The following is a 27,893-nucleotide window of genomic DNA, read 5'->3' on the forward strand; positions in this document are numbered from 1 at the left end:
GGAGAAGTACCTGGGAATTCCAGGTCCTCCTTATGCCCTCCCCACCCGCCCTCTCTCAGGGGATTCTCCCTGGGTCCCTTGGAATATTCCCAAAGCCCTCCACTGAATGGCGGAGTTCTGTTGCTCTGGTGACCAGTTGTCTGGAGCCTCTGCCTTGGAAGCCAAGATTCTGGGAAGAGGCAGGCTTGTCTGGCCCAGACCTGGAAGAAGGTTGCCAGGCAGAAGCCTTCAGGAGAGCATAGGAGTGGAAACTTGGTCTTGTCTGCGGTAATGCCCAGCCTTTCCGTGTTCGTAGATGTGCCACTGGCCCAGAAACTAGAAGGCAGCTTGCTGAAAACCTACAAACAAGACAATTACCCTAACAAGATGTTCCTGGCCTATAAAGGTAGAGGTGTAGTAGTTTTTGGTGGCGTGAGGTGTAGTACACGACAATCGCCGCTAGAGGCGCACTGTGACACTGCAGCGGAGGAATCCGGGCATAGCCCAAGGCTCCCGGGGCAACGCGGTCCGTTCCTGGTAATAGGATTGCCCAGTGGGGAAAAGAGCAGCAAATGTCCCCAGGCATTCTGTGTTCTCTGCCCTTCTCCGGGGGCTTCCAGGAATGTGGTAAGAGCTGTATCCTTTCTCCCAGCTCTATGCTTGCAGCCTGCGTAGTTGTTGCACTTTCTTCAATCTCTTCTTTCTACCTGCCTCCCTCGTCTGTTCTTGAACCAAGAAAGTTTCCTAGAATGGAGTTCCCGTCCTGGCTCAGTAGTTAACGAATCCGACCAGAAACCATGAGGTTGCTGGTTCGATCCCTGGCCTCGCTCAGCGATTAAGGATCCGGCCTTGCCGTGACCTGTGGTGTAGGTCACAGCAGCGGCGCAGATCTCATGTTGCTGTGGCTGCGGCGTAGGCCGGCAGGTACGGCTCCGATTAGACCCCTAGCCTGGGAACCTCCATATGCCGCAGGTGCAGCACTAGAAAAGACAGGAAAAAAAAAAAAAAAGAAAGAAAAGAAAAAGTTTTCTATAATGGACTGTTCTGGGGGTGCAGCCAGGCCTTGCCCCTGTGAAAGTCAGTGTTACCTTGGTTTAGTCACATGTATCTGTAACTCCCATGTTATCTATCATTTTTGCTGTTTAAAATTGCGTCAGTTTCTGTGGTCCTTTTAAAAAAGATGACAATTGGAGTTCCCTGGCAGCCCAGTGCTTAAAGATTCAGCGTTGTCACTGCTGTGACTTGGGTTTGATCCCTGGCACGGGAATTTCCTCATGTCTTGGGAGTGGCCAAAAAAAAATAAAAATAAAAAAGGTGAAAATTAGACACATTCACTAACAACACATTGTTTTTTATAAAGAGGGAAAAAGAAAAGGAAAGCTGTCTTTTCCTAGGCAACTCTCTAAAGCCCTAAGAAAGCCAGGACAGATCTGTGGGCTGAATGCAGAGTCCACACTTGGAGGCGCCAAGGCTGGGCATCTGAGCCCCTCCCTGTGGTTCCTCTCACAGTCTGCATGACCAGCGAAGGCCAACCCTGGGTGTCCTCTGTGGTGAGCAAGATCCGTCTACAGATCGCCCAGGATCCCTCCCTGGACTATGAGTACACGCCGGTGATGGGCATGGAATCATTCATCCAGGCCTCCTTGAAACTCCTCTTTGGAAAACACAGCCAAGTCATTGTGGAGAATAGGGTGAGAGGCAAGGCCCTTCCCTTACTCACCAAGGCACAAGGAGTGGAGATTGGGAAATACACAATCTTAAACCTGATGGAGGAGTTCTCTGGTGGCCTAGCAGTTAAGAATCTGGTGTTGAGGAGCTCCTGTTGTGGTTCAGTGGATTAAGAACCCGACTAGTATCCATGAGGATGTGGGTTCGATCCCTGGCCTTGCTCAGAGGGTTAAGGATCTTGTGTTGCTCTGAGCCACTGCATAGGCCACAGATGTGGCTCAGATCTGGCATTGCTGTGGTTGTGGTACAGGCCAGCAGCTGTAGCTCCAATTCAACCCCTAGCCTGGGAGTCTCCATATGCTGCAGGTGTGACCATAAAAAGGGGGAAAAAAAAAAAAAAAAGAATCTGGTGTTGTCACTGTTGTGGCATGTGTTTGAATCCATGCCGTGGGCATAGCCAGAACGAAAACAAAAGCCACCTGAAAGAGACTTTGGAGGCCCCCCCCCACCCCCGAGTCTCAGAGAGTCCCAAGTTTAGTCATTGAAGTGCAGAGCCAGGATTAGAACCCAAAGCCAGGACTCTCCAGTCCATTTCCCACTGCTGACATGCAAACTCTTTCAAGAAGGGGCTGAATCTGAAGTGGTGCTCGTATCACCATCACTCTTTTTGCCTTTTCTTGAGCCACTCCTGAGGCATATGGAGGTTCCCAGGCTAGGGGTCTAATTGGAGCTGTAGCCACCAGCCTACGCCAGGGCCACAGCAATGCAGGATCCGAGCCACATCTGCAACCTACACCACAGCTCATGGCAACGCCAGATCCTTAACCCACTGAGCGAGGCCAGGGATCAAACCTTCAACCTCATGGTTCCTAGTCGGATTCGTTAACCACTGTGCCATGGTGGGAACTCCTCACCATCACTCTATGAGGTTGCAGGCTCCATCCCTGGCCTGGCTCAGTGGATTAAGGATCTTGCGTTGCTGTGAGCTGTGGTGTAAGTCACAGCTGTGGCTTGGATCCTGCGTTGCTGTGGCTATGGTGTAGGCCAGCAGCTATAGCTCTGATTCGACCCATAGCCTGGGAACCTCCATATGCCGTGGGTGTGGCCCTAAAAAAAAAAAAGGTTTTATGGGGCTTTTAAAAAATTATTAGTTTTATGCTTTTTAATTGCTGAAAATCAAAGGGGGGATAATATTTTGTGACCCATGAAAATCACATGAAATTCAAATTTCAGTATCCAGAAAATATTATTGGAACATGCCATGGCCATTTGCTTGTCTTGTCAAGAGCTGCTTTCTGCTATAAAGGCAGAGTTGCGAGTTATATGGCCCAAAAACCTATGGGCTCTTTGCAGACAAAGGCTGCCCATGCCTGGTATGGATGTGAGCACCACGAGGGTAGAGGGTATTCGTTTTGTTCCCTTAAGTATCCCAAGTGCCTGCCACAGTGTCTGGCACATAGTAGGTGCTCAGGAAACCTGGTTGAATGAATCCATGGAGGTGTACGTGTTGGAGCACATCACTTTGACCTCCTAGAGAAAGGGACTCCCCCTTCCTCAGGTTTGTCTGGCAGACATCACCACCTGCAGGGGCTGGATCATTATCAATCTTGTAAAAAGTGCTGTACTTCTTATTTTTTGCTGCCAGGCAGGGGGTGTGCACACTGTGGGTGACAGTGGTGCTTTCCAACTTGGGGCCCAGTTCCTCAAAACCTGGCATCGGGATTCTCAAATAGTTTACATCATTTCTTCTCAAAAAGGTGAGTGGGAGTTCCCATCGTGGCTCAGTGGTTAACGAATCCGACTAGGAACCATGAGGTTACGGGTTCGATCCCTGGCCTCACTCAGTGGGTTAAGGATCCGGTGTTTCCATGAGCTGTGGTGTAGGTCGCAGACGTGGCTCAGATCCCAGGTTGCTGTGGCTCTGGCATAGGCCGGTGGCTATATCTCTGATTAGACCCCTAGCCTGGGAACCTCCACAGGCCGTAGGTTCGGCCCTAGAAGACAAAAAAAGAAAACAAAGGGTGAGTGATAGGCCAGTGAGGGTGACAGCAGATCCCCAGCCCCTCATCCCTGATTCCCAGCTCATGTGCAACCTTCGCCCTTGTCCTCACTCTCTGATGTGAGAAAAATGGTGGTGAACTAAGGTATGCTTGTCCCTTTCCTGTTATTGCATTGACCCGCAGGTCCTTTCTCCAGTGTGTCTGCCTCCATACCTCCACTTCCGGTACCAGCTGATTGGGGGGGGCTATGTTTCCACAGAACCGCATGGACTCATCTTTCAGGACATGGGCTTTACAGTTTCTGAATACATCTTCTGGGATGCTGAGCAGCTGTGCTTGGACCCCAGCGTGCTCCTCAATGTGGTAGAGGTAGAGGTGCCCACTCAGAAACTTCTCCCCAGACCTGATTTACAACTTTCCTTTCCTCCCCTCCACCCTCTAGTCACCAAGGCCTTTTCTAGGCTTGGATTCCTAGTCCTTCAGTGGCAATCAACATGGAGGACCACTTTTCCCAATATCCCGGTGCCATGACCTAGGTGGTAGGGGAAGTCCCTGACGAGACAGTCTCTACCTGCAGCAGGCCCCACACGGCTGTGTCTTCGTGATTGGGAACATCAGTAACTGCAAGCTGACGCAAAGTCAGTGGACAAAGTTGACGGCCCTGATGAAGGTGAGCCCACCCTGCTGCCTGACTCTCCTCCCTCTCACCACCTCCCTTCTCTTCCATCAGCCCCTTCCTTTTCTCATTCTCCTTTCTCCCACAGAGCAAGCAGATATTTCCATTTTTTGACATTTCCTATCAAGGTTTATCCACCAGTGACCTGGAAGAAGATACTAGATTCTTAGACTATTTTGTGTCTCAAGACCTCGAGTTCTTCTGCAGCCAGTCTCTGTCCAAGAATTTTGGCATTTATGGTATGGTATAAGCAGAAGGAGAAGAGAGGGCCTGGTAGTGCCACACTCAGGGTGCAATCGGCGTGTTTGACTTCTCCCACCCTCCGGAGAGAGCCTGGGCCTCCAGAGAGGGCACTGTGGAGGAAAAAGGGAAAGACGCTGAGCTACAAGTCAGGTGCTGTGGTGCAGTCTCAGCTCAGCCCCTCCGTTAAATCATCTCACACCCCTTAGGCTTCTGTTTCCTCCACTGTAAGATGAGGAGGTGGGACTTAGTGATCTTTCAGGTCCCTTCCACCTTTAACTTCCACCTTTGGGGAGTTCCCGTTGTGGCTCAGTGGGTTAAGAACCTGACTAGTATCTATAAGTGGTTTCGATCCCTGGCCTCCCTCAATCAGTTAAGGATCTGGCGTTGCCATGAGCTGTGGCTCAAATCTGGCATTGCCAAGGCTTTGGCATAGGCCGGCAGCTATAGCTCTGATTCGACCCCTAGTCTGGGAACTTCCGTATGCCACAGGTACAGTCCTAAAAAAAAAGAAAGAAAAAGAAAAAAAAAAAAAAAAAAAAAAAAGACTCTAACTTGTGGCTGTTTTTTTCTGGAAAAGGAGCCTGTGGCAGCTACCAGCTTGGCTGGGCTAGGGTGAGGACCCTGTAGTCCAGCTCTCTCCTCTGCAAGGCTAGAGGCAGAGACTGAGGGGAAGGCCCTGGGAGTGGAGGGGGAAACTGAGACAGGCTGTCTGTTCCAATGCCACAGATGAAGGAGTGGGGATCCTTGTCGTGGTGGCACTCAACAACCAGCTCCTGCTGCGTGTTCTCTCCCAGCTGATGAACTTCGCCAGGGCCCTGTGGCTAAACCCTCCCACCACAGGCGCTCGCATTATCACTTCCATCCTCTGTAACCCTGCTTTGCAAGAAGAATGGTAAGGGTGGGGGTAGGTGCGGGGTGGGGCGGGCAGAGCCTCCGGATGCCCATAGTCTTGCTGATTTACCGGATGCAGTGGGTGCTTCTCTGCCTGCCTGTGTTGCCTCTCTGTTCTTTATTGAGGAGCCACTGTGTATCAATGGCACTGGCTAAGCCAAGGGTTGCCCAACCTTTGGGGAGTGGGCAATAGAATGTCTTTGGACACAGGTCAAATTATTATTGAATTCTTTGAATGTTTCCAGATTGCAGAAGGAGATGAGGAAGCACCAAGGGATTACTATACTGGCAAAGTCTGGCCAAGAGGCTGCTTTGCTTGCTTACAATAATATGTGCTGGACCCCTGTCCCATTTCTAACCATTCCAGATGCCTGGCTCCACCACTTTTGAAGGGAGAAGAGTGGAAAGGCAATGAGGAGGTTGAGAGTATGGGGTTTGGGGGGACCTCACATTCTAATTTCTTGCTGTCCTTCCCTTGACAGGAAGCAGAGTCTGGAAGGGATTATAGAAAACATTATGCTGATCAAGGAAAAGGTGAAGGAGAAACTCCGGCTCCTGGGAACCCCTGGCTCCTGGGATCACATCACTGAGCAGAAGGGATCCCATAGCTATCTTGGACTCAACTGTAAGTGTCTAGGAAGGGGAAGCTCCTCCCTTTCTGATTTTGTATTTGGGCTTGTATTTAAGCATAAACATCAAGGATTCGTTGACCAGTTCCTGGCTTCGGAGTCCAGATTTTGGATTCTTTCCTGAGGAAAGTAGAGCTGCTTTTTTTTTTTTTTTTTTTTTTGGTCTTTTTAGGGCCACACCCGCGGCATATGGAGGTGCCCAGGCTAGGGGTCTAATTGGAGCTGTAGCCACCAGCCTATGCCAGGGCCACAGCAACACCAGATCCAAGCCGTGTCTGTGACTTACACCACAGCTCATGGCAATGCCAGATCCTTAACCCACTGAGTGAGGCCAAGGATTGGACCTGTATCCTCATGGATACTAGTCCATTTTGTTACCCTGAGCCACAATGGGAACTCCTAGAGCTGTTTTAAAGAGTCTTCTGGATCCCCATACATGCTGACACCTCCTATCCCCTGTAATCCACCCTGGGCTAGAGGGGAAACAGAGGTGACCACCCCAGGATCTGAGAGCATGTGGTCATCACCAGCCAAACAGGTGGAATACTTGGTCAAGAAAAAGCATGTCTACATCCCCAAGAATGGTCGGATCAACTTCACCTGTATCAATCCCTGCAACATAGATTACATCACTCAGAGCATCAATGAGGCTGTCTGCTTCACAAAGCCCTAAAAAGTATCTTCCAAAAGTAAATGACACTTGAATAGAATAAAAGCTCTACTCTTTACAAAAATCTTGTGCTGATTATTTGTTACTACAATTCATTTCTCTGCAAAGCTCTCTCTCTCTCCCTCCATCTATTTATTTTACTTCTAAAATTTTTATTTTATTAATATATTTTTTGTCTTTTTAGGGCCGCACCTGTGGATTATGGAAGTTCCCAGACCAGGGGTCAAATTGGAGCTGCAGCCGCCTGCTGCACTGCAGCAACGCAGGATCCGTGCCGCATCTGCGACCTACACCACAGCTCATGGCAACGCCGGATCCTTAACACACTGAGTGGGATCAAACCCTCATCCTCATGGATACTAGTCCATTTTTTTTAACACTGAGCCATAATGGGAACTCCCCTCCATCTGTTTATGAAGCATTTGTGTGACCTCAGCAAAGGGGAAGGGGAACTCATAGAAGAAAGGAATGTTTACCTTCATTGATCATTTCATGTTTGTTGAGCACCTACTATGTTAAGGCCCTGATCTGGTGTCTTAGTCTGCTCTGGCTGTTATAACAAAATATCATAGACAGGGTGGTTTGTAAACAACATAAAATTATTTCGTAGAGTTTTGTAAGCTGGGAAGTCCAAGATCAAATCTCCAACAGATTCAGGTGGGTGAAGGCCTGCCTCCTGGTTCATCAATGGTACCTTCTGGTTGTAACCTCACTCTCTGGGGCTTCTTTTATAAGGGGACAAATCCCATCCATGGGGGCTCCACCTTCATGAGCTTACTACACGCAAATATTGCCACATTGGGGATTAGGATCCAACATATGAATTTTGAGGGGACACGAACATTCAGACCATAGCATCTGAGTATCAAAAGATATGCAAACAACAGGCATGATCGAATTATTTTTCTCCAGAAGTTTACAGTTAGTTGGAAGATGAACCTTAATCAACATGATACAGAAGTGACATTTCAAGGCTGAATGTAACTGAAAAGTCATGATAGATTATACAGACAGTAAATATGTGAGAAATTTAGAAAATAATTTTTTTTTTAATAAATGGTTTAATGTGGGCCAGAATAGCTGAAGAAGATCTCAGGTGGAGGTAGGACTTGGTTTGGCTATTGGGGGATGACTGGGATTGGGATAACAGGCAAAAGCAAGCTGGAAAGATATTCCAGGGCTGAGAATGATCTGAGCAAGGGTCCCTGGCACGATTAATATTTATTGGGCATCTAGAGTTCCCATTGTGCCTCAGTGGTTAATGAATCTGACTGGCATCCGTGAGGATGCAGGTTCGATCCCTGGCCTTGCCCAGTGGGTTAAGGATCCAGCGTTGCCATGAGCTATGGTGTAGGTTGCAGACGTGGCTCAGATCCTGAGTTGCTGTGGCTGTGGTGTAGGCCGGCAGCAACAGTTCCGTTTGGACCCCTAGCTTAAGAACCTCCATATGCCCCGGGTGCACCCCTAAAAATAAAAAAAAAATTATTGGGTGTCTGTTATTATATGAAATTCTGCAAACCCCCAGGATACTAAAAGATATAAGACACAATTGCTGCTCTTATGGTGCCCTCCACCTCAGCTGGGGAAATACAACTCTCAGGGTAAAAATGGAGTTAATCATAAAAAATGACATGGGAGTGTCTGTTGTGGCTCAGCAGGTTAAAAACCTGACTAGTATCCATAAGGATGCAGGTTCAATCCCTGGCCTCACTCAGTGGATTAAGGACCCAGCATTGCCATGAGTTGTGATGTAGGCCGCAGACTTGGCAATGTGGCTTGGATCTGGCATTACTGTGGCTGTGGTGTAGGCCAGAAGCTGCAGCTCTGATTTGACCCCTAGCCTGCGAAGTTCCATATGCCACAAGTGTGGCCCTACAAAGCAAAACAAAACAAAACAAGCAGAATTTAACTCTCCTTGCTCTGGGAGAATTTCTAACAAATAGAGTGACTTCTGTGGCTCAGTAATAGAAAGTGGGACAGCTTCCACTGGCTATCTACCCAGCTATCTACCCACTTGCCTGCCTACCTCTTAGGACTTTTTTTTTTTTTTTTTTTTTTTTTTTTGTGGCCACACCCATGGCATTCAGAAGTTCCTGGGCCAGGGATCTAACCCAAGCCACAGCAGTGACGATGCTGGACCCTTAACTGCTAGGCCACCAAGGAACTCCTAAAACATGTAAACTTTACATTATGTGTGTTTTATCACTACTGAAGACAAAAAAAAAAAAAAAAAGCCACTGGGCAACAACACATCCTCCATGAACTTTTAGGGGTCTACTCTACCAAGTAACCACCTGAGCTGCTAACTACCCCTTCCTACCAGGAAGTGCCATTGAGCAGAAATTTAGGACTTTTTAAATTTTATTGGAGTATATTGACTTACAATGTTGTATTAGTTTCAGTGTACAGCAAAATGAATCAGTTATACACATACATGTGTCCATTCCTTTTCAAATTCTTTTCCCATATAGGTCACTACAGAGGATTGGGCAGATTTCCCTGTGCTATACAGTAGGTGGACCCGTTTTATTGATTGTATGCTGGTATTGGAGGGCTTCTTGATGTGATGTTGGGAATGGAACTAGCATAATGCTAGATTTTGATGGAGGAAGGGTTGGAGTGGAGAAGGCAGGGGCCGTGGAGGGGAGGGCATAGCGCAGGCCTGCAGAGACTTCCTGCTCTGCCTCTGCTTCCCCAACCCTCCCCCCATCCCCCCGCGTGCCCCTAAGTCCAGAGTCTTCAGGTCCAGAAGTCAGGGGAACTCCTTGCTCTCTCAGTGTCACTCTGCGAGGTTCACACGCATCGACTCTCTCCAGCAGTAGGTGGCGCTGTTTAGCAAATTTGGGAGCCTGGAGGAAGAAACCTGAGTTTTAACCTGGAGAAACGGGGCGCCTCTAGCCTGGTCTCACCTTCCCTCGGCCACAGCAGAGAAGTATGTGGGAGATGGAAATCTTCTTCCTTTTCAACTTCTAAAGAACTCGGCTGGCCCCAGGGAGGAGGAGGGCAGGGAGCTGTTCTCAAGTATATTTCCCACCTGTGCTGGCATCCCAAATGTCTTTGGAATGTGGTTTAGGTGAAGTCCGAGGTGGTGGCTACCTGCAGCTTGTTTGGGAGGGGCAAGGAAATTCGGAGGCATTCTCACCACCACCCCCACCCTTCCAAATAAGCCAGGCTGACTCACCCTCTACTGGGCAGGGGAGGTGGGGGGTTGGATTCCCTGGCTTTGCCTGTTCCCCCTGTTCCTAGGAGTTCCTCCCTTTTCGCAGAATGCTCGAGCTACTCTGAGGGCTCTGGGACCCCACAGTAAAACAGAGCAAACACTTAAAAACCATCTCCTTAAATGTATTTTTTTTTCTTTTCTTCCTTTTAGGGCTGTGCCCATGGCATATGGACATTCTCAGGCCAGGGGTCTCATGGGAGCTGCAGCTGCCAACCTACACCATAGCCATAGCCACGCCAGATCTGAGCCACATTTGTAACCTACGCTGCAGCTTGTGGCAACGCCAGATCCTTAACCCACTGAGCGAGGCCAGGGATAGAACCCACATCCTCATGGATGCTAGTCGGGTTCTTCGCCCACTGAACCACAGTGGGAACTCCTCTGTAAACATATTTTTAAGTGTCAGGCTTCTGTCCTGTGAGCGCAGGTTCCAGAAAGCATGCCTGCAGACGGGTCGGTGAACTGCAGGGCTTGCCACGTGCGTTGGGGCATTAGGAGGTCTCCTTCTGTCCCCAGGGAATCTGGATTTGATTGTCTCACTGGGCTTTGTCCACAACAATGACAGGATTCTGGGGAATGAAAACAACACTGGTTTGACAGCTTCAGCAAGTTTTTAGAAAGCCCAACAGGCCGAAGCCCAGAGTGCCTCTGGGGCTCCCCTGGGTGCTGCTCAGCCCTGGCACACTTTCACCCACCCACCTCTGTTTTTTCTCTGCCTCGCCTTTCCCGGGGTGTTCTCACTGATGTCGTTTCTCGCCATTTCTGTGGTTTTGTAAGCAGCCTGAAATCCATCTTGAAACAGCGCAGGGTACAAATAAATAGAAAGAAAAACACAGCTCTAAAAGGTTAGATGTTCTGATATTGGCTGAAGCTTGTGCTAATTTAAGAAAATGACTCCATCCCTTAGTCACCATAGCACCCAGACTCTTCTGCTATTCACAGCAGAAGGAAGATCTCCTTACCAAACAAGGGGCCAGACATACACAGCCTTGACTTTGACTCCCTGCATTCCTGAGGTCTCCCCTTGGCCTCTTTCTAGGGTTGCTGCTGTTACCACCAAGCTTTAGGGTGAGGTGAGGGCAGGAGTTGCTGCATCCCTTTAACCATTTTGCTGCTATTGGGCTCAGGACCTTTCCCTTTGAAGCCCCAGGCAGAGCTTCTACAAGCTCTAAACTCATGAGGCGGGAACATTTGAAACGACTTTTTTGTTTGTTTGTTTGTTTGTTTGTTTTGGCTCTTTAGGGCTGCACTCGTGGCCTATGGAGGTTCCCAGGCTAGGGGTTGAATAAGAGCTGTAGACATCAACCTACATCAGACATAGCAATGCAGGATCTGAGCACTGTCTGTCACCTGCACCACAGCTCACAGCAACGCTGGATCCCCAACCTACTGCGAGAGGCCAGGGATCAAACCCACAACCTCATGGTTACTAGTTGGATTAGTTTCCGATGCATCACAACGGGAACTCCCTGAAACGACTTCTAAAAAGACTATGAGATAAGCAAAACGGAAGCGGAAAATAACATGAAACTAGGCCATCCAGGTGATAGCTTATGAATTTTTATTTCATTTTCCATTCAAGGGGCCCCTTTACCCTAGTCTCTAGCCCGCCTCAAGATGGTGTTACCAGAGTTCCCCTTGTGGCTCAGTGGGTTAAGAACCCAACTGGTACCTATGAAGATGCCGGTTTGATCCCTGGCCTTGCTCAGTAGGTTAAGGATTCAGTGTTGCTGCAAGCTATGCCATATGTTGCAGCTTGAATCTGGTGTTGCCATGGCTGTGTTGTAGGCCAGCAGCTGCAGCTCTGATTAGACCCCTAGCCTGGGAACTTCCATACACCAAAGTAGGTGCAGCCCTAAAAAGAAAAAAAAAATGAGATAGTGCTACCAAATTAGGGTACACCCACACTCCTCTTCCAAGTCTAGAGCTAAGAGAGCAAGGCCTGGACAGAAAGAGGGACTGTATTTGTCCCCTGACCCTCTTGGAATGACCCCCTTTCAGAGCTGTCCCTATCAGAGCAATGCACCACATGGTGACCTCCACTTTCATACAAACCTGACCAGGACAGGAGTTCCCGTCGTGGCTCAGTGGTTAACGAATCCGACTAGGAACCATGAGGTTGCAGTTTCGATCCTTGGCCTTGCTCAGTGGGTTAAGGATCTGGCGTTGCCGTGAGCTGTGGCATAGGTTGCAGATGCAGTTTGGATCCCGTGTTGCTGTGGTTCTGGTGTAGGCTGGTGGCTATGGTTTCGATTCAACCCCTAGCCTGGGAACCTCCATATGCCACAGGATGGCCCAAGAAATGGCAAAGAGACAAAAAAAAGCTGACCAGGACAATGATCATTTTCTTATACTAGTTATAAACCTAAGCAATTCTGGAGTTCCCGTCATGGCACAGCAGAAACGAATCTGACTAGGAACCTTGAGGTTGTGGGTCCAATCCCTGGCCTCATTCAGTGAGTTAAGGATCCGGCATTGCAGTGAGCTGTGATGTAGATTTTAGATGTGGCTTGGATCTGGCATTGCCGCGGCTGTGGTGTAGGCTGGCAGCAATAGTTCTGATTAGACCCCTACCCTGGGAACCTCCGTATGCCACCGGTGCAGCCCTAAAAAGACAAAGAACAAAAAACAAGTAAACAAACAAACAAAACTTAAGCAATTCTCAAACTGCAGGACCTCCCATGCACTTCCTCAATGGGTGGTCCTTCCCAAATACCTTCCTAAGGTCACTTTCAAATCAGATGATGTTCCATAACCTCCAGCACCAACTCTGGCTTTCAGGTTGCTTTTGTTTGTTTGTTTTTAGGGCTGCACCCACAGCATATGGAAGTTCTTGGGCTAGGAGTTGAACAGGAGCTGCAGCTACCCGCCTATACCAGAGCCCACAGCCATGCCGGATCCTTAACCCACTGAGCAAGGCCAGGGATCAAACCCCCATCCTTATGGGGAAAAAAAAATCACACTGTATTCATTATATCAATCGATACATATTTCAGGGAGAATTTCAAGGAAATATAAAGGGTTCACAACAGTGTTTACAGGTAGCAACAGGTTCTGAGAGTTTTAAAGTGCGCAAGAGAGGGGGAATCAGATGTATGGTGCTGTGATGAAAACATGCTCTCAGGGTAAAGATAAAGCCAACTTTCATCCTTTCTGTGAAAGAACAGGGTGTTTAAGAATTTTAAAGTTGGAGTTCCCGTTGTAGCTCGGTGGTTAACAAACCTGACTAGTATCCATGAAGATGTGGGTTTGATCCCTCGTCTCACTCAGTGGGTTAAGGATCCCACGTTGCCATGGACTGTGGTTTATATCACAGATGAGGCTCAGATCTGGCGTTGCTGTGGCTGTGGCGTAGGTCGGCAGCTGCGGCTCCGATTTGACCCCTAGCCTGGGAACTTCCATGTGTTGTAGGTGCGGCCCTAAAAAGCAAAAAAAAAAAAAAAAAAGGAATTTTAGAGTCATTTCCCCACTGTATCCTCACAGGGAATCCTTGGTTTGATTCTATCTGTGATGAAGGAAATATATGCAGTCCAGATCTCCGCTCTGAGCTCCGCACCCACATATCCACCGGTCTGTTTACCATCCTCTTGAGCATTTCTAAGGTACCCAAAGCTCAACATGTCCCACAGGGAACCTGGTCCTTCTCCCAGGCTTCCCTATGTCAGTTAATGGCACCATCATCCACACAGCTATGCAAGCCAGCAACCTGGAGCTAGAACATATTCTCCCTAAGGGTGCAGACCTGGCCTGTCTTGTTTTCTGGAAGGTGTGTCTCTAAGACCTAGCGCAGAGCACAGAACAGAGTGGGTATTTAATTCCTGCCTGCAGTCTCTTGATTGCATTCATTTCCCCCCTTCTCCACCATCACTACTCGGTCCGATCCACCTTACTACCTCTCACCAGCACTGATGCCAAAGGCTTCTAACAAGTCTCCCTTTACCCAATCTCAGTCCTTTCTTTATCTGTCTTCCATTCTACCCAGTAATCTTTTCAAAAAGCAAATCTGATCCTAAGACAAGTGTTCTGTCATAGCCTCTGAGGTGGTGTATGGTGTGTACACTACCACTCTTCCAGCCTTACCTCATGCCATGATTTTTATTTTTTATTTATTTACTTTTTTGGCCATACGCACGGCATGTGGAAGTTCCTGGGCCAGCAATTGAAACCCATGCCACAGCAGTGACAACACTGATCCTTAACCCACTGAGCCACAGGGAACTCTGCCCTTGCTTTTTAGATCCAGGCAAATTAGCCCTTTTATGTCTCCCGTCACTTGCTCTCTTCTGCCACACGGCCTTTGCTTGTGTTGCGATCTCTGCTTAGGCCATTCTTCCTCTCTTCACCTACTTAACTTCTACTCATCCTCAAGATGTTACTCTCAGAGAAGTTTAGAGTATTAGGTCCTGTAGGTCCTGAGAGCAACTCTATTTGATAGAGAGTGATAGTTAAAACAACTTGAAAAATGTTGCTAAGAGCTATCTCCATAGGACTTATCATGGTTTTGTGTTGACACTTGTTTGTAAATTATTCTCTGCATAAAACTTTTCATGACTTGGGAGAAGTTTTGTTTGTCTTCCTGTATTAAGTCAAGGATCTAGTCAAGGACCATTGACACGTGCAACCATTTGTCCCTTTCTTCATGAACTTTTGGAAAGTATCATCAAATATATGTTTACCTATATTCTTTTTTTGGGGGGGGGGTTGAACGTAAATTATCAGAGGACAGATCCTACTCTGTTTTTGGTCTAAAATTTATAAAGATCACTTCCAGTATAATATAAATGTTTTGTGATGCTTAATGAAAATATCCCATGAAGACAGATTATGAGGTCTCCTTAATACCCTATGGTATGGTTTAAGTGTAGTTCAGCCTGGAGACATAGTATGAAGTTTTGGAAGGCTTTCCTTACCCTGTGATAGTAGGATTCAATAAAATCAAGCAGAGAAGGGCCTTTCCAGGTTATCTTCTGCCATATTTGTCTTCTTTTCTCTCTCCCTCTCTCTCTCTTTTTTCTTTTTAGGGCCACACCTGTTGCATATGAAAGTTCCCAGGCTAAGAGTTGAATGAGAGCTGCAGCTGAAGCCTACACTACAGCCATGGCCACACTGGATCCAAGTCTCATCTGCAAACTATACCACAGCTTGTGGCAATGCTGGATCCTTAACCAACTGAGTGAGGCCAGGAATTGAACCCAATCCTTATGGATACTAGTTGGGTTCATTTCCAATGAGCCACAATGGGAACTCTTCTATACCAGTTTAAATTCCAGAAAGATTACCCATAGAATAAAAGACATCAAATACTTAGGAATAAATCTAGCAAAAGACACAGAAGACAAAATGACAAAAAAAAAAAATGGAGAGGATTTAGACTTGAAAAGGATATGCCATGTTCAATGTTTGGAAGATCCAATATTGCAAAGATGTCAAATTTTTCCAAATTAATTTAGAATAACTCAATGCAATCTCAATCAAAATTTAAAGGGTTTTGTTGTTGTTTCTAGAATCAAACCATTGATTCTAAAATGTATTTGAAAAATACAAAGGCCCAAGAATTGCCAAGAAATCTGGGCAAAGGAAAGACAAAGCTGAAGGCTTTACATCACTAGATACTTAGATGTATTATAAAGCTACGATATTTAAGACAGCATGACATTGGTTCAAGAATAGACTAATAGTGGGAGCTGCCATTGTGGTTCACTGGGTTAAGGGCTTGATGTTGTTTCTGGGAGGATGTAGACTTGATCCCTAGCCTGGCTCAGTGGGTTAAGGATCTGGCAGCTGCAGCATCTGTGATCTACACTGCAGCTTCACTGGATCCTTAACCCACTGAGCGAAAAACAGAAAACAAAACAAAACAAAACAAAACAAAACCCAAGGGATTTTGACCCTTATATGATACTATGTGCTGGGGAAAATTTCCTGCTTCAATGAAAACTGCATTTTCTGTGGCATCACCTTTGGATAGTAGCTGTTTTATGATGCTGTAACTTGGAGATAACTAATAGCAATGCAAAATTCATGAAAATTGATTCTGTCTGGTGAAGGGAGACATGCCCCCTCCCCCCGACCTTGGGAAAACCAGTTTTGTTTCAATTTGCACATTTACATCAATAGTCCTGATCTATACATGTGTCTGTTTTTTGGATTCATATTGCTACAGGTTGAAACACTTTGAAACTTTTTTTTTTTTTTTTTTTTATTTTCCCACTGTACAGTGAAACTTTTCAATAAAATTTAACATGTGTTCATTTTTATATCTGTATGAGTCACGGTTTTTTCTTTTTTTGGAAAATGATCTCTTATTGATATGTGAAAATTAATCCCAGCTGGATTGCTAACCTAAATGTGAAAATAAAGTAGTTAAGCTTCTAGAATATTATAAAGGAGACTATACTCATGGCTTTGAGGTAGCAAAAGATTTCTTTTTTTTTTTTCTTTTTAGGGCTGCACCTGTGGCATATGAAAGTTCCCAGGCTAGGGGTCCAATTGGAGCTACAGCTGCTGGCCAACACCACAGCCACAGCAACTCGGGATCTAAGCAGCATCTGCAACCTACACCACAGCTCACGGTAATGCCGGATCCTTAACCAGCTGAGCGAGGCCAGGGATCGAAACTGTGTCCTTATAGATGCTAGTCAGATTTGTTTCCACTGAGCCACAACAGGAACTCCTGGTTGCAAAAGATTTTTTTTTTGCCTTTTCTAGGGCCGCTCCCGAGGCATATGGAGGTTCCCAGGCTAGGGGTCCAATCGGAGCTGTAGCCGCCAGCCTACACCACAGCCACAGCAACATGGGATCCGAGCCGCTTCTGCAACCTACAGCACAGCTCATGGCAACACCAGATCCTTAACCCACTGAGCAAGGACAGGGATTGAACCTGCAACCTCATGGTTCCTAGTCAGATTCGTTAACCACTGAGCCATGATGGGAACTCTGCAAAAGATTTCTTAAGACATAAAAGCTCTAACTGTAAATCATTGATAACTCATATTTCATCAAATGTGAGAATTTACTTTCACCCCAAAACACACACAGAGTGAGAGTGGATATTTGCACTAGATTTTTTTGGAGTCCCTCTTGTGTACCAGTAGTAACAAACCCAACTAGGATCCATGAGGATTTGGGTTTGATTCCTGGCCCCACTCAGTAGGTTAAGAATCCTGCATTGTGGTGAGGTGCATTGTAGGTCACAGATGCGGCTTGGATCTGGCATTGCTCTGGCTGTGGCATAGGCCAGCAGATGCAGCTCTGATTTGACCTTTAGCCTGGGAAATTCTACATGCTGCTGGTTTGGCCCTAAAAAGAAAAAAAAAAAAGCATTAGATTTTTTTGACAGAGGTATAATATACACACATATAATACATATCCTAAGAATGAATAAGAAAGATAACGAAAAGAAGAATGGAAAAAAATAAATGAATGTACACATCACAAAAGACTCTATCCAAATAAAACCAATAAATAAACATGCAACCCCATTAATCATCAAGGAAGTACACATTAAAACCCCTTCACATCCACCAAAAGGGCAAAATAGGGAAGATGGATGGACAATACCAAGGTTGACAAAAAGGTGGAGAAACCAGACCTCTCAGACATTGTGGTTGGGAGTATAAATTGGTGTCACTACTTTGGAAAATGATTTGGCAATCTCCCTTAGTGCTGAACATATATCCACCCTGACCCAGCAATTCCATTCTTAGGTGTGTGTGTGCATGTTCATGCATATGCACCAAAAGACATAACAAAAGTGTATAGCAAATTTATTCCTAACAGGCCTGTATTAGTTTCCTGTAGCTGCTGTAACAAATTACCATGTACACTTGGCAGCTTAAAACAACAGTAATCTATTTTTGGAGTTCCCGTAGTGGTTCAATTGTTAACCAATCCGACTAGGAACCATGAGGTTGCAGGTTCGGTCCCTGGCCTTGCTCAGTGGGTTAAGGATGTGGCATTGCCGTGAGCTGTGGTATAGGTTGCCAATGTGGCTCGGACCCCGAGTTGCTGTGGCTCTGGTGTAGGCCAGCGGCTACAACTCTGATTAGACCCCTAGCCTGGAAACCTCCATATGCCGCAGGTACGGCCTTAGAAAAGGCAGAAAGACAAAAAACAAAACAAAACAAAACAAAAAAACACAACAGTAATCTATTCTCTTGCCGTCAGTTCTGGAGGCCAGAAGTTCAACCAAGGAATGCTGCAAAACAATAGAAGTTTCCTGGTGGTGCAGGCAGTTCAGGATTTGGTGTTGTCGCTGCTGTGGCTCAGGTCAATGCTGTGGTGTGGGTTTGATCTCTGGCCTGGCATGCCAAGGGTACACCCAAGAATTAAAAAAATAAATAAATAAATAAAGATGATCACATTACAGAAATAAAATAAGATGAATACATCTTCATCCATCAGAACAGCATTTTTTTTTTATTTGTGGGAACACCATTGTTGACTATCATGAACATAATAACAAGTGAAAGAAATCAGATCCTAAATAAACATCTGATGTATGATTCATTCACATAATATTCAAAAATAGCAAGACTAATTCATGGGGATAGAAGTCAGGGTAATGGTCACGTTTGGAAAGGAGGGGGCCTAGTGACTGGTTGAGGGGGGGCTTGAAAGGAGATGTCTGCAGTTGCTGGCCTTGTTCTATTTCTTGATCTTGGTGGTGAAAATTCACCGGGACACTTGTGTGCACTTTTCTGCATATGTTTATAGTGCTTTTTCCTTTTCTATCCTTGCTTATAGCTATGTTGTAATGCTATGATAAAGTTCGTTTTGAAAAATCTGTTCCTATATTATACAAATATCTTTCCTTTTCTGAACACATTAGATTTTAATGCATATGTTTATTAAGATTATGGGTTATTGCAACAAAGTTTTCTTTCTCGTTATGGGTTTAGGCTGTACCCTCTCTCAGGAATGTCTGTTTCTGGATCATGGGTGTGTATTTTTGGTCCAACAGGTTTTGAAGAAAACTTGAATTGCAGGACCCAGTCATGCCATGGAATGGAACAGGCTCTTTTTTTTTTTTTTTACTTTTTTGGGGACTGCCTCTGCAGCATATGGAAGTTCCCAGGCGAGGGGTCAAATTGAAGCTTCAGCTGCCGGCCTACAGCACAGTCACAACAACCCAAGATCCTCGCCAAGTCTTCAACATACACCACAGCTCAAGGCAATATCAGATCCCCAACCTACTGATAGAACCGGCATCCTCACGGATACTAGTGAGGTTCATAACCTGCTGAGGCACAAAGGGGAACTCCCAGAAGTGGCTCTTTTGTATTTGTTTCTCTAACAAATGTTAAGGATGTTCTGTGGGACTTGAGTGTCACTGCCTTCCTCGCTGAAGGCATCCCCCAACTTGGCATGTGGTTGGTTGTGGTGCGGATGGGGAATGTTACTCCAGGATGAATGATTCATACTTAGGAGAGGTTGTATGCATCTTAGGATGGGTAAGAGGTAGGATTTACCGAAGACGGGTAGAGGTTCATAAGAGGGATGATAGGGGCAGATAAGAAGAGGGCCCTTGGAGTTCCCATTGTGGCGCAATGGTAACGAATCCGACTAGGAACCATGAAGTTGCAGTTCAGTCCCTGGCCTTGCTCAGTGGGTTAAAGATCCGGCGTTGCTGTGAGCTAAGGTGTAGGTTGAAGATACGCCTCGGATCCTGCATTGTTGTGGCTGTGGTATAGACCAGCAGCTGTAGCTCCGATTCAACCCCTAGCCTGGGAACCTCCATATGCTTCTGGTACTGCCCTAGAAAGCAGGAAAAAGAAGAAGAAGAAGAAGAAGAAAAAGAGGGCCCTTAAGGAGCAGAGCTGTTAGAACCTGGTGCTACCCCGAGAGAGAAGCCTGAGGTAAAGGGCTTTCTTCTGGTGCTCCCAGTTGGACCCCACCAAGCATCAATCCCTGGGCTTGCCTTTAAACTTCCAGGGATAGGAGTTCCCGTGGTGGCGCAGTGGTTAACGAATCCGACTAGGAACCATGAGGTTGCGGGTTCGGTCCCTGCCCTTGCTCAGTGGGTTAACGATCCGGCGTTGCCGTGAGCTGTGGTGCAGGTCGCAGACGCGGCTCGGATCCAGCGTTGCTGTGGCTCTGGCGTAGGCCAGTGGCTACAGCTCCGATTCAACCCCTAGCCTGGGAACCTCCATATGCCGCGGGAGCGGCCCAAAGAAATAGCAAAAAGACCCCAAAAAAAAAAACTTCCAGGGATACATTATAACAATGCCTTAGGATGTCGAGTCAACGTAGCCATCAGCCTTGTGCCTTGTGTCCTGGCATCAAAATGGAAGATGCCCTTTTGACGGGGAGTTCCCACTGTGGCTCAATGGGTTAAGAACCTGATGGCGTAGTCTCCACGAGGATGCAGGTTCAATCCCTGGCCTCACTCAGTGGGTTAAGGATCCAGTGTTGCTGCAAGCTGAGGTGTCATTTACAGGTTTGGCTTGGATCTGGCGTTGCCGTGGCTGTGGCCTAGGCTGGCAGCTGTAGCTCTGATTTGACCCCTAGCCTGGGAACCTCCATATGCCACAGATGCAGCCCTAAAAAGAAAAAAAAGTTAGGGGGAGAGCAATAAAGAGATGGTGGGGGAGTTCCCGTCGTGGCGCAGTGGTTAACAAATCCGACTAGGAACCATGGGGTTGCGGGTTCGATCCCTGCCCTTGCTCAGTGGGTTAACGATCCGGCGTTGCCGTGAGCTGTGGTGTAGGTTGCAGACGCGGCTCGGATCCAGCGTTGCTGTGGTTCTGGCATAGGCCGGTGGCTACAGCTCCGATTAAAACCCCTAGCCTGGGAACCTCCATATGCCGCGGGAGCGGCCCAAGAAATAGCAACAACAACAACAACAAAAAAAAAAAAAAAAAAAAGAGAGAGATGGTGGGGTGCTCACCACCCACTCTTGGCTGGCCCTGCTGGGGTGTGGTCCCAGTAGTCCAGGAGACTCAGTGGCGGTAAAAGTGGCTTGTGGCTTATGGGAGAGACACCAGGAGGAGAACAAGACCCTGAGGGGCAGCTTCCAATGGAACAGTTCAAGGAGGAGGAAATCCTCAGAATTCCTGCTTTCCTCCATCTGCCATGAAAGAGGTTCTGAGAGGTGCAAGATGGCCTGCATCCATGGTGAACATGTATTTCTTTTATAATCAGAAAGGGTAAACCTTATCCTGGGCATCTATCCAGAGAAAACAATGACTTGAAAAGACACATGTACTCCAATATTCATTGCAGTGATATATACAATAGCCAAGACATGGAAACAACCTAAATGTCCACTGACAGAGGAGTGGATAAAGAAGATGTGGTACATATACACATGGAATATTACTCAGCCATTAAAAGGAAAGAAATAATGGCATATTTGGATGGACCTAGAAATTATCATGCTAAGTGAAGTCAGTCAGACGGTGAGACACCAACATCAAATGGTATCACCTACATGTGGAATCTAAAAAAAGGACACAATGAACTTCTTTGCAGAAAAGATACTGACTCACAGACTTTGAAAAACTTATAGTTTCCAAAGGAGACAGATTGGGTGGTGGCGGGGAGATGCACTGGGAGTTTGGGATGAAATGCTATAATATTTGGTTGTGATGATCGTTGTACAACTATAAATGTAATAAAATTCCTGAGTAATAAAAAAATAAAAAATAAAAAATGCAATCAACAAAAAAGGGTAAACTTTAGATTAAAAAAAAAATAGTTATCCTAGGCAGGGCTGGAGGTGGCAGCAGTAGGGTTAAAAAGGACTAATGCCAGAGTTTCTGTTGTGGTGCAGCAGAAACAAATCTGACTAGTAACCATGAAGTTGTGGGTTCAGTCCCTGGCCTAGATCAGTGGATTAAGGATCTGGCATTGCCATGAGCTGTGGTGTAGGTCGAAGACATGGCTCAGATCCCGTGTTGCTGTGGCCGTGGTGTAGGCCAGCAGCTGTAGCTCCGATTTGACTCCTAGCCTGGGAACCTCTATATGCTGTGAGTGCGGCCCTACCAAAAAAAAAAAGAAAAAGAAAAAAAAAAAAAGAAAAGAAAAAGAAAAGAAAAAAAGCACTAATGCTGAAGGTTTGAGAGTCCTTTATGTCTCATCTACTTAACTTGAGCTGCCTTCCACTGGCAACAAATCGAATCGAATTGAGAGAAGGTTAAGGCAAATGTGAGGGCCATATGTCCTGCCTTTGTGATGCATGCAAGTGAATAAAACCAGGGATGCTCAGAGTAGGAGAAATAAGCTAAGGGAGTTCCCGTTGTGGCTTTGCGGTAATGAATCCGACTAGTATGCATGAAGACTCGGGTTCAATCCCTGGCCTCGATCAGTGGGTTAAGGATCCGGCATTGCTATGAGCTGTGGCGTAGGTTTGCACATGCGGCTCAGATCTGGCATTGCTGTGGCCGTGGCACAGGCCGGCAGCTGTAGCTCAGATTCAACCTCTAGTCTGGGATCTTCCATATGCTGCAGGGTCGGCTGTTTAAAAAAATAAGAAAGAAAGAAAAAAGAATAAAAAGAAGCTAAGGAACAGGTAGCAGTTCTGAATGGGAGCAGAGGTGGGCGGAGCAGGGAGAGCGTTGAGCAGGGAGTGGGAGGGAGAGGCTGCTCACCCAGTTATGGGATTCAGGGGCCTTCCCTGAGGGGTCCTGGCAAGATGGAAAGACTACCTTTGCCTTCTCCATGAGTCAAGCTTTGTTAAACAAAGTAATACTGTCAACAAGAGTGCAGGGAACTGGTTACGCCATTGACCTGTTGACACCACCTCTGTCTCCTCAGGGCTACAGCCTCCGGGGCATAGGCAGGAGCCCTGGGCTAACTGACCCCATGGAGAAGCAGGAAGCACTTGCTCCTTGGGAGGAATCTCAGTCAAACATGTGGGTGGGAGGCGGAGGCAGCTGGACCTGGAGAACCCAGAGGGCTGTTTACGCAGCACCTCGGTGAATGAGTCATGTGTGTGGATGGCTGTCACCACACCCCAGAGTCTAGGCAGAAGGAGAAAGGCAAGTGGCCCTCTAGCCCCTTTCTGCCCCTCCCCTGGAAGAGCAGGACAGCCCACGCGGAGTCCCCAGGACGACTTCTGCCAGTTGGGGGTGCCGAGGGGCCGTGGGGGGCCTGGTGGTTAGCAGGAAGCTGGAAGTCTCTCCTCCTGGCCTGGCCTGGTTGGACACCCTGTCTTTCCAGGGGGAACATTCCCAGCCAAGCCTAAAGGCAGATCTGGGCTGAGGAACCTCCCTGAAAAGCTGGGCGCTGCCCGGGCCTAGGCGCTCTCCCCTCAGCCGCCGTGGGGGGCGGGGGAGGACAGGCTGACCGGTCCAGTTGAACCTGCCAGCCACCTTGTCCACTGAAACTCCTCTCCTGGCAGAGATAGAGGCGGGCGGGGCGAGTGGAGAGGGCCTGGGAGGTGTTTACAAACACTCTCGGAATTGGAATTTGGGCTCAGCAGGCCCAGGTGGATTCAGGCGCACAGGCCTGGAGCCAGCCTTGTCCCTGACTCTGGGCCTGTGCACCCCAACACAGATCAACCCCCCCTTAGCCTCTGGGCAGAGGTGAGCCTCGAGGGACAGTGTGTTCTAGTGGGAAGAGAGGAGAAGGCAGCTTCCCACCTTGCCCTGTGCTGGGCTTCTTGGCACCTCTCCTCCAAAGCCCCCACTCCTCTGAGTTAACCCCGGCTGGCATCCAGGGTCTAGAGGGAAAGATATGGATGGGGATTTCTCTGCAGGAGCAGGAGCAAGAGCAAGGCTGCCCCCTTCTTCTCCAACCTACCACCCCCGCCTTAACCACAGAGCCTATGTGAAACTCAAACACATGAGGTCAGCAGGTGCTCCCAGTTTCCAGCCCCCTCCCAGTTTTCTAATCCTTTCCACGAGTGGAAGGGAGGCTTTGTGTCACACTCAGCCTATGGGGCTGTCCTGCTTGGTTTCATTCCTGGCTCTCTCTGCTGTGGAGGCAGCACTAGCAAGGTGAGTGTGGGAGAGGGGAGACCAGAGCTGAAAAACATCATTCCCTGGGCCAGTATTTTTTTTTTTTTTAAATATATCAAGCATTTTATTTTATCTTTTTAGGGCTGTACTTGTGCCATATGAAGGTTCCCAGGCTAGGGGTCTAAATGGAGTTATAGCTGCCAGTCTACGCCACAGCCACAGCAATGCCAGATCCCAGCACCAGCTCATGGCAATGCCTGATCCTTAACCCACTGAGTGAGGCCAGGGATCAAACCCGAGTCCTCATGGATACTAGTCAGGTTTGTTAACCACTGAGCCATGACAGCAACAACCACAGAGCCTTTTTAAAATGTAGTATCAACTTAGTCACTGAGGATGCTCTCGGGTGGGGTAGAATGGGGGCTGGGGGTGGGGTGAGGCAGACAGTCCCCGAATAAAAATGAAGGTGAGTATCTGGCTGGGACCTGCCCTGCTATTGGCTGCTGGGCTGCTGTTGCTCATACCTGCCTTACAGCCTGATCACACCACTGTTCAAAGTCCCCTGGAGGCTGGCTCACCTGGTCTAGCACTGTGGTATAAATTCCCCAGCCTGGTGTTCATGATCTGCACAGTCCGGGCTGACCAATCTTGGCTGTCTTATCTCTACCTGCCTCCCCATGCCCTCCTAGAATATCCCAGAGCCCAGCCCCAGTGGTGTGCTCATAGGCCCTAAATATGCTATGAGCTCTCTGGCCCCTACATCCTTGCTTTGGCTGTTCTCTCCTGAAATGCTCTTTCTCCATGTCCTCTTCTCTGCCTGTCATATCTGGCTCCTTTAGGGCCCAGCTCAATGCCACTTCCTTCTTACAAATCCACCTGCTAGAGAAATTGCTCTTAAAACACCCACAGCATTTTACAGATACAGGACTTCATTTATAGCATTTGGGAGGTGTGCTCTTGCAACTGGGTCTCATTCAGAAGGCTTTGTGCCCTCTGTTTGTAGCATCTGGCACACACTGGGCCAGCTAAGTTCTCAATAAATCTTCATGGTAATGAATGGAGCCATGAGGTTGGATGAGGTTAACAGATGGTCAAGCAGGGGAATTGGTACCAAAACAACAGGGTTCTGCTACTTTTCCTGCCACTTACATGTCTGCTGCCTCCTTTCCTTTCCCCTTCCCATCACCGTTAAATATTTACAACGTACTAAATAGGTCTTTCCGGCACTGCAGCACCCCTCAGCTGCAAACCTGGGGCATAATGTCTATTTTCTAATTTTTTTCTTTTCTTTTTGGTTTTTAGGGCCGCTCTTGCGGCATATGGAGTTTCCCAGGCTGGGGGTCCAATCGGAACTGTAGCCTCCGGCCTACACCACGGCCACAGCCACAGCAACTCAGGATCCGAGTCTTGTCTGTGACCTACACCACAGCTTGTGGCAACACTGGATCCTCAACCCACTGAGTGAGGCCAGTGATCAAATCTGCAACCTCATGGTTACTAGTCAGATTCGTTAACTGCTGAGCCACTATGGGAACTCCCTATTTTCTAATTTCTTAAATTTTTTTTTTTTTTGGAGTTCCTGTTGTGGCTCAGTGGGTTAAGAACCCGACTAGTATTCATGAGGATGTGGTTTTGTTACCTGGCCTCGCTCAGGGGGTTAAGGATCCAGCATTTCCGTGAGCTGTGGCATAGGTTACAAATGTGGCTTGGATCTGGCATTGCTGTGGCTGTGTTGTAGGCTGGCAGCTACAGCTCTGATTCAACCCCTAGCTGGGGAACTTCCATATGCTGCAGGTGAGGCCCTAAAAAAAGATCTAAAAAATAAATTTTTTTTTTAGTCTTCTAATATCTGATGTAAAAGAAACACTATGTACTTACGGTAGTGTGGGATAACCTGCCAACTCTTCAATTCCATAGCACTTCTTCAGTACCTACTGTGTGTCCAGGTTTGTGTCAGGGGCTCTGGAGGAGACAAGTCAGCACGTGGTTCTGCCCTGAAGAGGGCTATGGGAAGCCAAACCTTGGAGAAATCTGAGTAAAGCCTTGCAGGGGGTAGGACGTGGGTTGGCAAAGGTGGGCAGGGCAGCCGTGGGACAGATGGGACAGATTATCAGTGCTATAGTTTGTCTAGGAGATAGAGGAGAGTGAGTCAGAGTGGGCCCCAGACAGGAATGCCTTGAATCTCTTTCAAGACTGAAGTTAATGCGGTTGGTGGGGAGGCACCATGGTAGGATTTGGAGCAGGCTGTGTGTAGTGTGGCTTGGAGGGAGAGGAATCTAGAGATCTGGCGGGAAACTGACAGCAACCCGAGACTGGAGCTCTGAGGATCTGGAAGAATCAAAGGATGCAATAGAAAGACTGCATGGGAGTCAGAACACCTGGGTTCTAGTCCTGGCTCTGTTGTAGAGCACTTGAACGAATCACTTATCTGCTCCAGGACTCTCCTTAACTGTAAAACCTAAAACCCTTCAAAGTGACCTCTGCAATCTGTTGATCAATATTTGAACCTTTGAAGTAGGATACAGGAAATGAAGGGCATCGCCCATCCAATGGACCCTGGGAACAAGGAGGTGCCTGACTGGGAGCCCAGAGGGTGAAGAGAGACTGCAGAGGGTCCAGACCTGAGAAAGAGGGAACTGCGGGAGAAGGGCCTCTGCTCCCGAGGTCCATTTGGCAATCCCGTTTTCAGTTCCTCCTTTCCTTCCCTTCTCTGACTTCCCTCCTCTTGGCTTCACCTTTTTTGGTGAAGGCGCGGCAAAATAGAACACTCCCACACCACCTCAAGTGCTCCCTTCCTTTACCTTCCCCTTTTGAGGTAGCCATCAAAAATCCTCCTCCTTAGCCACCCACCTGGCACCATCCCTGGACCCACTTTCCTCCAGAGTAACTTCCCCAGCGACCAAAGTAGAAAGAGCAGTGAATTCGGAATCGCATTCATTATCACCTTCATAGCTACCCTCTACTGAGAACTCGCCCTGGGCCAGGTGACATTTTTTTGGCAACAATTCTACGAGGTGGTTGTTATCTCATTTTACATACAAAGAAACTGAGACTCCAACGCTTTAAGTAATCTGTGCAAAGCCACACACCTGCCACTTGGACGAGGCCAGATTGGAAATGAGGTCTCAGTCCCAGTCTCTGCTTCGGTCAGTTCCGTTCCGGTTGAGCCATGCGACCTTTGGCAAGTAAGACCCCAACTCTCACCTACCAACTCTCAGACCGGAATTCTCCAAGCCCCGCCCCCGCCCACTAAGCGCTAGCCCCACCCGGGCCCCTAGAGCCTAGCTTCGCGTACGCGACGGAGGCGGGCCCGCCCGGGCAGGTGGGGGCGGGTGGAGGGGGCGTGTCCAGGAGGGGGCGTGGCCGGAAGCCTTAAAGAGGTCGGGGCGGCTGGGCAGGCTGTGGAAGCCGCGCGTCGCGGCTATCTTCTCACTTTCGGTTGGATCGCACAGCCGTCACCATGTCCTTGGCGGCCTCGGCGGGCAAGGGCCGAGGGCCCGTATGGTCCCCAACGCACGTGCAGGTGACGGTGTTGCAGGCGCGGGGTCTTCGGGCCAAGGGCCCCGGGGGCACGAGCGACGCGTACGCGGTGATCCAGGTGGGCAAGGAGAAGTACGCCACCTCAGTGTCCGAACGCAGTTTGGGCGCGCCCGTGTGGCGGGAGGAGGCCACCTTCGAGCTGCCGCCGCTGCTGTCGGCCGAGGCTGTGCCAGCCGCCGCCACCACCCTGCAGCTCACCGTGCTGCACCGCGCGCTGCTCGGCCTCGACAAGTTCCTGGGCCGCGCCGAGGTGGACCTGCGGGAGCTGCACCGGGACCAGGGCCGCAGAAAGACCCAGTGAGTGCGGGGGCGAGGACCCGGAGCGGGGCAGGCCGGGGAGGACGCTTGGCCTGGGCGGTGAGACCCTTTTAGAGTGTGTCCCCGTCCCCCCACCACCTCCCCCCAGGGGACTGACGGAACGAGGCCTCTCGGGAGGGATCCCCTCGGCCAGTAATAGTATTCTCACTTCAGCTTCT

General features: G+C 48.2%; 2 protein-coding genes and 1 long non-coding RNA gene across 5 annotated transcripts in view; all 3 read left to right on the plus strand.

Annotated features, from left to right (window-relative positions):
• Positions 1-27,893, plus strand: part of LOC146395873 (uncharacterized) — a 979,457-nt gene that overhangs the window by 159,754 nt on the left and 791,810 nt on the right. The gene's annotated exons all lie outside the window — the stretch shown is intronic.
• Positions 157-6,820, plus strand: GOT1L1 (glutamic-oxaloacetic transaminase 1 like 1). 2 transcript variants are annotated; one of them, XM_085000087.1, is made up of 9 exons: positions 157-267; positions 1,489-1,670; positions 3,293-3,404; positions 3,907-4,016; positions 4,225-4,317; positions 4,412-4,562; positions 5,293-5,458; positions 5,940-6,082; positions 6,617-6,820. In XM_085000087.1, exons 2-9 carry the CDS (start codon positions 1,494-1,496, stop codon positions 6,757-6,759), a joined length of 1,095 nt encoding a protein of 364 aa, XP_084856213.1. In that variant the 5' UTR covers positions 157-267; positions 1,489-1,493; the 3' UTR covers positions 6,760-6,820. The 2 variants fall into 2 exon arrangements, with proteins under 2 accessions (XP_084856213.1, XP_020931809.1); XM_021076150.2 differs by having other exon boundaries at positions 158-385.
• RAB11FIP1 (RAB11 family interacting protein 1) overlaps positions 27,279-27,893 on the plus strand; it is a 34,071-nt gene continuing 33,456 nt past the window's right edge. For both annotated transcript variants that reach the window (XM_085000043.1, XM_021076260.2), the window contains exon 1: positions 27,279-27,714. In XM_085000043.1, the coding sequence (XP_084856169.1) occupies positions 27,338-27,714 (377 nt within the window). In that variant the 5' untranslated portion in view covers positions 27,279-27,337. The remainder of the gene's footprint in view (positions 27,715-27,893) is intronic.

The sequence above is a fragment of the Sus scrofa genome, chromosome 15, assembly GCF_054392235.1.
Source record: "Sus scrofa isolate SSC_HxYL_T2T_F1_AM1 chromosome 15, Sscrofa_HxYL_maternal_Yorkshire_Landrace_v2.0, whole genome shotgun sequence".
Lineage (NCBI taxonomy): Eukaryota > Metazoa > Chordata > Mammalia > Artiodactyla > Suidae > Sus > Sus scrofa.